The 11,459-nt window shown below is 62.5% G+C and overlaps 1 protein-coding gene across 1 annotated transcript; it reads left to right on the forward strand.

The window, feature by feature from the left end:
• The first annotated feature begins 6,998 nt into the window (after nt 1-6,998).
• Nucleotides 6,999-10,393, forward strand: TMEM250 (transmembrane protein 250). Its single transcript, XM_035015465.1, has 2 exons — nt 6,999-7,259; nt 8,143-10,393. The coding sequence occupies exon 2, from the start codon at nt 8,193-8,195 to the stop codon at nt 8,679-8,681; it is 489 nt and encodes a 162-aa protein (XP_034871356.1). The 5' UTR covers nt 6,999-7,259; nt 8,143-8,192; the 3' UTR covers nt 8,682-10,393.
• The last annotated feature ends 1,066 nt before the right edge of the window (nt 10,394-11,459 follow it).

The raw sequence follows: 11,459 nt of genomic DNA on the forward strand, positions 1-11,459 counted from the left end.
TAAAAGATTTATTTATTGGGCGCCTGGGTGGCTCAGTTGGTTGGGCGGCTGCCTTCGGCTCAGGTCATGATCCTGGAGTCCCTGGATCGAGTCCCGCATCGGGCTCCCTGCTCGGCGGGGAGTCTGCTTCTCCCTCTCCCACTCCCCGTTTGTGTTCCCTCTCTCACTGTGTCTTTCTCTGTCAAATAAATAAATAAAATCTTAAAAAAAAAATAAAAAATAAAAAAGATTTATTTATTTTAGAGGTGCCTGGGTGGCTCAGTTGTTAAGCAACTGCCTTCGGCTCAGGTCATGATCCCAGGGTCCTGGGATCGAGTCCCGCATCGGGCTCCCTGCTCCACGGGAAGCCTGCTTCTCCCTCTCCCACTCCCCCTGCTTGTGTTCCCTCTCTCGCTGTGTCTCTCTCTGTCAAATGAATAAGTAAAATCTTTAAAAAAAAAAAAAAAGATTTATTTATTTTAGACAGAGAGAGAGGGGGAGGGAACATGAGCAGGAGGGGCAGAGGGAGAGGGGGAGAGAGTCTTAAGCAGACTCCCCTCTGAGCAGGGAGCCCAACACGGGGCTCAGTCCCATGACCCTGAGATCATGACCTGAGCCAAAACCAAGAGTCAGATGCTTAACCGATTGAGCCACCCAGGCGCCCCTCAAAACCCCCCTTTAATCAAGAATCAGAGGTTGGAATGGGCAGGCTCCAGGGGGAGACGCCGGGGGACAAAACCATTCCAAGCACGTTCTGGAAGGGAGGGCTGGTGTCCGCAGCCGATGAGAGCACTGGGCATCTGGAGCCAAGCAAACGGAGCGTGGAATTCGTTCCAGATGGCGATGTCCAGGTCTGGTTCCTCTGAGTGACCCAGGAGGACGCTGCCGAGTTCCCAGGACAGCACGCTCATGGGGATTTGAGCGAGTGCCTGGCTGCTAGCTCCCCCCTCCGTGAGAGAGGAAGTGGGGAAATCGCTGCCCTCGTGGAACATAGCGCCTTTCTCCGTGGCCCTGACCTCGGTGCACTTGCCCACTGCTCTGCCCTCTCCCGCGGTACACGCACCCCCGCTCACTCATCAGCTCCCGGCCTCCAGATTATTCTGGGGCTGATTAAATTAGCGAATGCAATCACAATCTGAAGCAAGTTAATTGGGAGAATTTATTGGACCTGCCAGTTTTATGCATGTCTGATTAAGTATTATAAGGTTTGTTTTTGATTTTGCATAATTTAACTTTAGATCTTGCACTGGGGGGCCCATCAACCATTAACGACCCAAACAAACCTCTTTCAAGATGTGTCTATTTATGATTTATCTCGGAATGCAGTATCTCCCAGATTTTTTTTGGTGCTGTTGCCGAAGTGACAAATATGTTAAAAGTAACATTTTGAGCCATTCTGCTCACCCTATAAATCTCTCCGAATGTATACAATTCATTAAAAGTTTTGAAAGGAGTACAAGTTAGCATTTATATTGCAACAAGTGACATATAAATGCGGATGTTTGTCTTCCCAGCAGGCCATAAAATATACCCACCTCCCCGGCTCCTCAGCCAGCCACCCCGCCCATGCTCCAGGGCTGTGATAGGTTCCGCCACAAATCTTCTCCCGTCAGCGCAGAACTGTTCAATCAACGGGAGTAGGAACAGCGTTGCTGTGAAATTAGCACAGGGAGAAATACAGCCGGGACCCCGGGGCCGCGTGGCTACAGGGGGCTGAACCCCACGAGAGCGCTCACCTTGAGAGCGAGCCTCCCGGGCCCCCTTCGTGGCCTGGGCCTGGGTTTCCGGAGGGCACATCCACCAAGTGGCATAAGGCCTGCTGCCCCGGAGGAGGGCAGGGCCACCAAGAAGCCGGCCGCACGGCCTCCTCCTTAGCACGGTGCGAGGAGGCCGGGTCTCTGCGCATGAGCTAGATCCAGGGCTTGTTTACGACCCGCATTTCTCGGCGTCCCAGTGGCAGCGTTGCCGAGTGCTGCTCAGCCCGGCCTTGGCGAAGGCCGCACATCATTACGCTACCCACTCGGCTCACAGATGAAGGCGAACAGCCAGGACGGGTCAGTGATTTATCCAACGGTGGAGCTGCCTCCGGCAGCTCAGCACCGGGCACTTGTGAAATCAGGGCAAGTCTGTAACCTACAAACCGTCACCCAGCAGCCCCCGACAGCCCCCGCGTTGCTCACGGCCTCCTTCCATGTGGCCTGAGTGCTTCCCCAGCGCCCAGCCTGGTCCACTTCCCCGGGGCGCCCTTTCCCCCCCAGCGCTGCCGGCACAAGCCATGTGTGGGGGGCCGGACTGAAGCCCGGTGGGCCAAGTGCCCACGGCCGTCCCCGGCGGCAGGGTCATCCTGGGTCCTGCTGCAAGCCAGGCCAGAGATATGGCAGGACACGCGGCTCGGGGGCGGAGGGGCGGGATGGGGGCCGGCAGGCAGAAGCCGCCCTGCTGCCCAGACCGAGAGCCCAGCTCAAGCCTGCCCCGGACTGGGAAAGACGGGAGAGAGCCGGCCAGCTGGGGGACAGTGAGGAGGGGAGGAGAGGCGGCACGAGGCGCCACATTCCTTCTCCGGAAGCAGGCCTGCTGAGAGAACAGAGGACCTGTCTCTCTGTCCCTTCTGCTCTGGTCCACACCCCGGCCAGGGAACCAACATCCAAAGATGAATGCTTCCGCCGGCATTCGGGCCAGCACGGCACAGAGACCCCGTCCAGGCCTGCCCCTGCCCACGGGGACCTGAGTAAGGGGCTGGGCCCCCCACACAGGTTGTGACTGACGTGCTCGGGAGACAGAGGACAGAAAGTGCTCGGCGTGGCTGGTGCTCACCGCCCAGAGCTGTGCCGGTCACCTGCGGCTGCCCGACAGGTGGTCCCGGGACAGGACGGCTTAACAGAGTGACAGATGTGTGTGTTCATTCACCAGGGCGGCCGTCAAAGGGCACCAGAGACCCCGGCTCGAGCCGCGGAAGCGTACTCCGTCACCTCCCCGAGGCCGGCCGCACGCCTGAGATCTGGGTGTGGGCAGGGCTCCCCCGGAGGCCTCCCGCCTGCGCCTGCCGGCTTCCCCAGTGAGCGCCCGAGAGAGCGCAAGGTGGGGCTGCAGTGCACTCCGTGGCCTGGCCTGGGCGTCCCACTGCCACGTCTGCCACGTGGGCCAGCCGGCCCGGTATGCGCCGGGGGTCTGCCACCGGGCGGCTCCCTCAGCAACAGCGAGCAGCAGCGCCCACTTCACACCTTGGGGCAAGGTCGAGGCCTGTGTGTTACCAGCACCACTTTACAGATGAGGAGACCGAGGTCCAGAGAGGCGGACGCCTTTGCCCACGGCTCGAAAGCGGTAGAGCCGAAGCTGCCCTGGGTGGGCGAGTCCTTGGCCTCACTGCCCCATTAATGCCATCTCTCGTTTCCACAGCGACCAACCTCCGGGCGCGTCCAACGGGCCCTTGTGACCTACGGCAGGTGGTTTCCGCCCCGAGGAGAGGAGCACCCTCTGGGCTCACGGAGGTGGACGGGGGGACTCACAGCAGCAACGGGAGATGCTGGGGGCTGTTAGCGGGGCACGCTGCCACCCCGAGGAGGCTGGAGCTGTGCAGCCAAAACCCCGTAGGGACAGGGCCGCCGGTCAGACAAGTAGAGGTCGGCCAGAGTGCCAGACCCCACAGGGATGCCCGCAGGGCGTCGGGCGGAGGCGGCTCAGTGTGCATGTCACCCAGCAGCCACCCGGGGGTGCTGGACTCGCCCCGGGGGTCGGAGTCAGGCCTGACAAGCAGCATTCTCTCCCCATTTGTGAAGTGGGGGCAAGGCTGCTTGCTGTCAGGTGGTTACGAGGATTCGAAACGACGTGTTCCACTCAGACCATTTGGTAACGGACCCCCCCGAACCTAGTACTGAAAAACACCAATATTTTCCCTTGGTCACAGAGTCTGCAGGCCGGCATCCGGACATGGCCCACAGGCTTCTCTGCTCAGTGCCGTCTGGGGTCTCGGCCCCAGTCCTGTGGCTCCCCCACCCACCTGCACTCCTGCCCTCACAGGGGCGATGCCCCCGGCCAGGCGCTCAGATGCGCGGGGCGCTGGAGCACCCCCCAACGGCCTCTCCAAACGCGCGCCCCACAAGACCACCACACGCCCCACACGTGCTCCTCACAGAGACCCTGAGGGCCCTCCATGTAACACCCCACAGGCCACACACGTGGCTGCCCACGTGCCCCTGGCACAGGGCCCACGTAACCCCACATGACCCATATATCCCCCTGCAATGAATCCCTCCATATGGCCTCCCTCAGTGCCCACAGTGTGGCCCGTACATGACCACATGTCGGCCACACGACTCCCACGTGGCCATCTTACTAAGCCCCCATGTGCTACCCACATGCTTGCTCCATGGAACCACCACAGAGCCCTCCATATTTCCACTCTTACCTGCATTGCTACCACATGCCTGCCACGTGGCCCAAGGTGACCCCCACTGGACCCACGCGTGCCCCACAAGCCCCTCCATACTACCTCCCTTACATGCTTCCAGCATGGCCCACACGTGACCACCACGTGATCACAAGAGACTCCTTTGCTCACAGGTCTGCTGCCTTCCCCAGACACTCGAAGGCTGTGCTCGAAGGGCTCGGCCCCAGATCCCCCCGCATGGTCTCCCCACATGCCCACCACATGCACCTCACCCACCTGTCACGTGGCCCCCCCGTGGCCCAGTGTCTACCAGCTCAGTAGCTGGGTGCTGGGAGGGAGCATTAGGACATTGGGGTGGGAGGTGTCTTCTGATCCAACCCTGGAAATGGCACGGGGTCCCCTGGGCCTCAGCACCTGGTTGCTAAGGCAGCCCGGAGCCAGGCGGCGGGAATTCCAGCCCATGCTGTGAGGTGACTGTGGGAGTGTGTATGAGGACCATGGAGACTGAGCCCCTCTGGGAGCTGGGGGGGCTCGCTCAGGCCTCCGAACTGGGGCAAGCACGCCCTCTGGAGTCCCTGTGATGAGGCCCCGCGCCCCCAGCACACACAACAGCAAATGTCAGTGTTACTGTGAGTTTGACGTCATACTTCACCCCTGCCAAGGACGGGTGAGTTAAAACATGACCCGAAGGGTGACACCGCTCCTCCCCTTGTTTAAAGTGGGGAGCAGGGCCCAACAAACCTTACAAAGGCCAAAGGGTAGAGGTTCTCAGGTTTGTGGGCCATTGGGTCTCTTCTCGGGAGGCCACTCCATTCTACCATGGTAGCTCGAGAGCAGCCCCAGACAACACAGGAGCGGGCTGGGGGGCACGCTGATTTTAAGGCCCTGCCTTGAAGCTTCCAATGGACTCACCCTTGCTCCAGTCCTTCCTACCCGCAGAGCCGGTGGCCAGCTCCGCAGCAACGCCAACACCGTCCCAGCAGGTGGCGCCCGGCCACTGCCCACCGCCCAGCCCCTGCGGGGAAGCCTGGGGAGTGGGCTACTTGGGGGGATGGACAGCAAGATTGGGATCCCCACTGGACCCCCAAACGAGGACCTGCACACAAACACAGCACGCGTCGGAGGCTTCCCCTGGCCCCGCCACCAAGGCAGTCCCGAGGACACAGCCCCCTCCTCATGCTCAGGGCTCCTTTACCTGGTAGTGCTAAGGCTGCAGGTGTGTTTCTAGCGTCTTAACATAGAGAAGCAACACAGCGTATCGGACCCTGTGGCCAGAAGCACTGTTCTGCGAAGCTTCTGGAGTTGTTTAAACACGTGTGTGTGTGGACGGGACCACAAAGAAGAAATAGGTCTTCCAGTGGCCGTGGTGAGAAAACTGAGCAGATGGAGGACATAGGTCTATAAACGAATCTTTGCAGTCTGGGGAGGGAAGAGAGGTAGGGCTGAGAGCAAGCAGGATCCCCTCCACACACACTCAGGAAGGGTATGGGTGCCAGGGAAGGGTGGTACATGGTTGGACGCAGCTTTTAGAGGAGGGGATAATTGGGGTCTTGAAGGCTGGGTAGGAGCTCGGCAAGCAGAGAAGGAGCAGAGGAACAGAATAAGTAAGTGTGAACGGACAGGTCATGTATGAGAACAACGGGACCTCCTCACAGAGCTAAGGAGGGGGCCTGTATGGGGTGTCCCAAGGGGGAGAGGGCTGGACCGGGGGCTGGAGAGGAAAACCACCACCCCAGGGCCGCCTATGGAGCACGGAGCTACTGCAGAAACGCAGCCTGCAAAAAAGGCTGCATTTTAAGAAATATTTCTTAAAATAGCCTCTTTTTCTCCCATCTTCTGCTGCCCCTTCACAGTTGCTCCGGACTTTTCAAAGCTCTCCTGCTCCTTCTGCATCCTGACCCTGCCAGATCCTCCTCCCCAGAGGGGCGGGAGCAGAAAAGCCAGGACCACACGAGCCAGGAGCCACGAAACAGGGATGGGGTGCGGGGAACCTGGTAAGGTTAGGGTGCGGCGGGCTGGGGGACCTGGGGTTAGGGCTGGGGAGGCGGCAGGCGGGCAGCGCGGAGGGACAGACTGGCGGCCAGCCTGGAGGAGGGCAGCGTCCCGGCGCCGGGCCGGGAAGGGTGCCTGGGCGGCTGGCCTCCAGCCTCCGGGCACAGGGAGCCGCATCTACGAGGGAGCGACCCGGAACCCAGTGTCTCCGCGATCCTGACACCCAGCCGGGCTGAAACACTTCAACAAGTCCGCACTTGTCCGGGGAAGGGGCAACCCCGGGCGCGGCGGCAGCAGTCGGCCGGCCCCCGCCTCCCCGGTGCCCTCCCCCCACCCCCCGCGGCCCCCACGGGCGGCAGCAGCCCTGCGGGTCGCGGACACGTGAGGGCGCCGCGGCGCGTGCGCGGAGGGGGTGCCCGTGGCCCGCACGCGCAGGCCCACAACGTGCGCCTGCGCAAGGCAGCTGAGCCGCTGGCGGCGTACGCGGGACGGGAGACGGGCGGCAGCGTTAAGTCCCGCGCGCGCACGCAGGCACGTAAGCACGCACGCCCTGGGGTAGCGTCGAGTTCCGGCTGCTCAGAGCGGCTCCGAGCCGGGGAAGGGAGGCGCTTTCCGTGTCGGCGCGGGCGGAGGGGCGGGAGGGACGTCCTACGGTGGCCGCGGAGGGACGGCGCTACGGCTCCCACGCTGGGCCAAACGCTGCCGGCTGCGGGGCGCACGGGCCCCGGGCCCTTCGGGGCGGCCTCGGGCGGGGACGCGTGAGCGGCCGGGCCTCGCAGCCGCCGCGCCGTGGGCACCATGCGGCCGCCCTGCTCCTGGAGCCCCGTGTGCCGGGGGGGCCCGCAGGCCCGGCCGCCCGCACCGCCGGCCTCCCCCGGCGCCCGCGCGGAGAGGGCACCTGGTGAGCGGCGGGCGGCCCTGCCCCGGGGTGGCGGGCGGCCACCGTGTGCCCGGGCTCGCGGGTCCTTGCCGGTGCCCGCCGCCTGCCCGCCCCGGGAGCCCGCGGCGCGGACGCTGGGGGGCCCGTGCGCGGCGGCGGCGGCGGGCGCAGGGGGGCGGGACGCGACGGCAGGGGGCCATGCGGGGTCCTGCAGACGTGGCCCGGAGCTGCGGGCCGGACCGAGGCAAGCGCGCGGAGCTGCTTGGCGCTGTCAGACCAGGCTCTGCCCGAGCCTGCCGGGAGGGCTGGACGCGCCCGGCCCCCGCCCCCGCGATCCCGGGGTCCCCGCGGCACGCCCCTGGCCGAGGCCGTGGGATGTGCCTCCAGAGCCCGCGATCCACTCGACTGCCCTGCTTTTCCACATCCTGTACCTGCAGGGTTTCCCACGCGCGAGTTGTTTCTCTCACCAGAGAGCCACTGGGTGTTTCTCCTTTCCTGGCACCCAGTCTGTAGGCCTGTGATGGCATCTGCCTGCCAGGCGTGGTCACCAGCCTCCCCCAGCACGCGCGGGAGCCCAGCGCTGTGGGCGGCCCTGTTTGGCAGGGCAGGGATGGGAGGGTGAGCGAAGCTGCGGCGGGCTACGCCTGGGGAGCCACAGCGCCAGGGCTCAGGCTCAGCAGGTGCCCCGGGACCCCGCTGTCTGGTCTGCAGCACTTGGCTCGCAGGATGCCGAAGGGAACGCCTCCATCTGCGGCCTGCGCCTTTGAAGTGTCCTCCGTCGCGCTCGTGGCAAGAGCAGCCCCCGGGGCACGAGAGGAGTGGGAGCGGCTTCAGTGCGGCCGGGGCTGGCTGATGTCCCAGGACGGGGCACCTGCCACAGCGCCTCTCTCTCACTTTCCTGCAGGCCGCCGCATCCCCCAGGGCTCAGCTGCTGGCTTCCAGGCCTAGGTGCCCATGACGCCTATGCTGACCACTGCCTGGACACCACCGCTGCCCCAAGCTAGCACCACCGCCCGGGCCCCAATGCCGGTCATGCCCATCCCGCGGCGGGTGCGCTCCTTCCACGGCCCGCACACCACCTGCCTGCACGCAGCCTGCGGGCCGGCGCGCACCTCCCGCCTGGCGCGCACGAAGTACAACAACTTCGACGTGTACATCCGGGCGCGCTGGCTGTACGGCTTCATCCGCTTCCTGCTCTACTTCAGCTGCAGCCTCTTCACGGCCACGCTGTGGGGCGCGCTGGCCGCGCTCTTCTGCCTGCAGTACCTGGGCGTGCGCGTCCTCCTGCGCTTCCAGCTGAAGCTCTCGGTGCTGCTGCTGCTGCTGGGCCGCCGGCGCGTGGATTTCCGCCTGCTCAACGAGCTGCTCATCTACGGCATCCGAGTGACGGTGCTGCTGGTGGGGGGCCTGGGCTGGTGCTTCATGGTCTTCGTGGACATGTGAGGGCCCCCGTGGGCCTGGGCTCTGGGTGTGTTTACTGCGGCCCTGTTCTGTTCTTGAGGGGGGAGGTCAGGCTTCTGCTCTTTCCAGCCCGTCTTGCGGGTGGGTCTGAAGACCGTCCACCTCCGGCCGTGGGTCTGGGCGCGGGTGCTGAGACTGTTCTGCGAAGGGGACGCTGGCGCCCCCTCTGCTGCTGGTTTTCCGCTCCAACCCTCCGCGTGTTCATGTAGGTACAGCGCCTCACTGGTCGCCTGCCCTCACTTTTCCAGGCTGGCCAGGGTGAGGCCCGCTGGCCCCGTCTGCTCTTGGAGAGCCTCTGTGTCCCTCCTCCTGGCCAGCCACACGGCCCCTGCCCCGGCCTTAGGGAAGTGCCGATGGACCACACCGCCGCGAAGCTGATCACTGCCCTGGGCCACCCAAGTCCTGGCACAGCTCACGGGCCCTCCGTCTGCCCCCCTGAGTCCCAGGCCAGGCTTCAGGGCCATGTTGGTTTGCTTAGATGCAGGCAAGTGGGAGTCACGGGCAGCCTTGGCAGGTTCCCAGATCAGGGGCCAGCCCGGGGTGCAGGGCAGATCTGTTTTCCTCTGGGGCAGGTTTGTTGAAAACGTCAAGCAGGATGCCATAGTCTCTTCAAGTGTGGATATGTGAGGAGGTACCTTAACTCCTTTCTGGCTGGTGGGGGGGAGTGGAGCTTTGGCCTCTCTTCCTCTGAGGGATGGCTAGAATTGAAACGTGCATATTGGGAGCTGACACGCCACAGCCTCTGTGCGTGCGCCATGGAAACGTGAGCCAGGCTTCTGTTGAAAGAGCACCTCTTAGGGGTATGCGTGTGCACTGGGGCGGGCTGCCCCTGTGTTCCCGCCCTGGGGCTCCTGGAGCAGCTGCAGATTGACAGGCAGAACTGAATGTGGGGCTGGAAAGAGCAAAGGGCCTGTTGGTCCAGCCGGGGGCCAATGTCTTGCCCAGACCCTTTGCTTCTCTGTCAGAGGAGGAGAGGGTGGCCCGGTGGCTCAGTAGTCACCATGGGTCTCCTCGGCAGGTGAGAAGCCGCTTTGAATAATTGTGCTGGGACAACAGGCATAGACCGGGGACAGGACACAGCCCCATCCTGGGGGTGACAGACCCCCACTCATCCCAAGTTGTCCCCACCCCCATCCCCTGGGCATGGGCAGTGGTCCCTATGACCCCGCGTGGCCAGGCAGTCCAGTGGCCAGGGGAGCTGTCGGAAGTTGGTGTCACGGGAAGAAGAACCCAAATCAGGTAGAAAAAGCAAAGAAAGCTTGGCTGTAAACCATGGTTTTTTATTTGTAGCCAGCTTCTATCCAGTGATTGTCCACTTGGGGACAGCGGGAAGGCTCCTTGGGCGAAGTTCTTTCTCGCCTTGAGTCTGTCCTAGTTCCCTGGACGGCAGGCGGGGAGCTGACCTGCGTGGATCCCCCTTCTCAGCGCCACAGAGAATCTTTTGCACTAAATCATGCTGTTTCCTAAAAGTTTTGTTTTGTGTTAACTCAGATTCCCCCAAAGCTCCCGTCACTGAGGTGGACACCTGTCCACGCCGTCAGGATGGCAGGAGGGGTCTGGCCGTGCCACCTTGAATGTCGTTGCGGCCACGTGAGGAACTGGCACGTTGAACACAAAGATGCTCGGTGTCTCGAGTGCCTGTTATATTCTTTATGAAATGAGCCACCTGCGTTAAACTTATTTTTTTAACACGTTGATGGAGTGATTGCTTAAAGCTCAAAAACTTTATTCTCTCTCTAAGGGTCTAACTGACCAAAAATGCCACAGAAGGCGTCTCTCCCAGGTAAAATTGGGAACGCTTTAATTTTTTTTTTAAGATTTTATTTATTTGACAGTGAGAGAGCGAGCACAAGCAGAGGGAGAGACAGAGGGAGAGGGAGAAGCAGGCTCCCCACTGAGCAGGGAGCCTGATGCGGGCCTCGATCCCAGGACCCTGGGATCATGACCTGAGTGAAGGCAGACCCTTAACTGACTGAGCCACCCAGGTGCCCTCAAATCGGGAACGCTTTAAAGCAGGCATCCGTGATGCCAGGGAAGGAGCAGACGTGCTGGGCTTCAGGGGGCCCACCTTGACCTTGCAGCCAGGGGCTCGGTCAGGATGGCAGGGACAGTGTGGCCGCCCGGCAGCGGGTCCTGGCGAGGTCCCCAGGGCCAGGAACTAGGTCACAGAACTGAGTGTACAGCGTGAGCTCCGTCTCAGGGGAAGATACGTGTGTGCGGAGAAGACACTGGCTGAAAACCAAAGTTGTGGTTCCTGTTGAACTGAACACACTTGGAAAAACAAGAGACACGTTATTACTTAGTATCTTTATTTTGTAAAGGTCTCCGAGCTCCCGTGCGGGGACACTCCTGGTCCTCGCTGCTGACGACGATGCCCCTGCACGCTGTCACGCTGGCCAGAAAGTGCCACGGAAAGGCAGCCGGTCTGCCGTTTCTCGGACTTGGTGGAACTGGGTGTTTTCTCGGAAGAAAACAGTCCAAGTCGTTTTGGGGTTTAGCTTTTGGTGGCAGAGTTGGTAAAGTCCCCGAAAGCGGCGGAGGCAGCTCAGGAGATGCAGTTCATGCCGCCAGGGGGGCACTGCCCGTCCTCGGGGCCGGGGTGAGCTCGGCGCACGTGCCTCCAGGCATGGGTGGCAGTGGCCCAGCCGACTGTCCTGGGCGGTCCTCACCATGCCAGAGCCTCAAGGGCGCCCGCCTCCCCGGCCGTTTCCTGTTTGAGGTGAGCGTGAGCCCTCCTCCAGTGGGTGGGCTTCCTGCCGG

The sequence above is a fragment of the Mirounga leonina genome, unplaced genomic scaffold, assembly GCF_011800145.1.
Source record: "Mirounga leonina isolate KUSES-001 unplaced genomic scaffold, KU_Mleo_1.0 Mir_170, whole genome shotgun sequence".
Lineage (NCBI taxonomy): Eukaryota > Metazoa > Chordata > Mammalia > Carnivora > Phocidae > Mirounga > Mirounga leonina.

Coding starts and splice junctions, on each gene's coding strand:
- TMEM250 (XM_035015465.1), top strand. CDS start 8,193: ATGACGCCTATGCTGACCACTGCCTGGACACCACCGCTGCCCCAAGCT.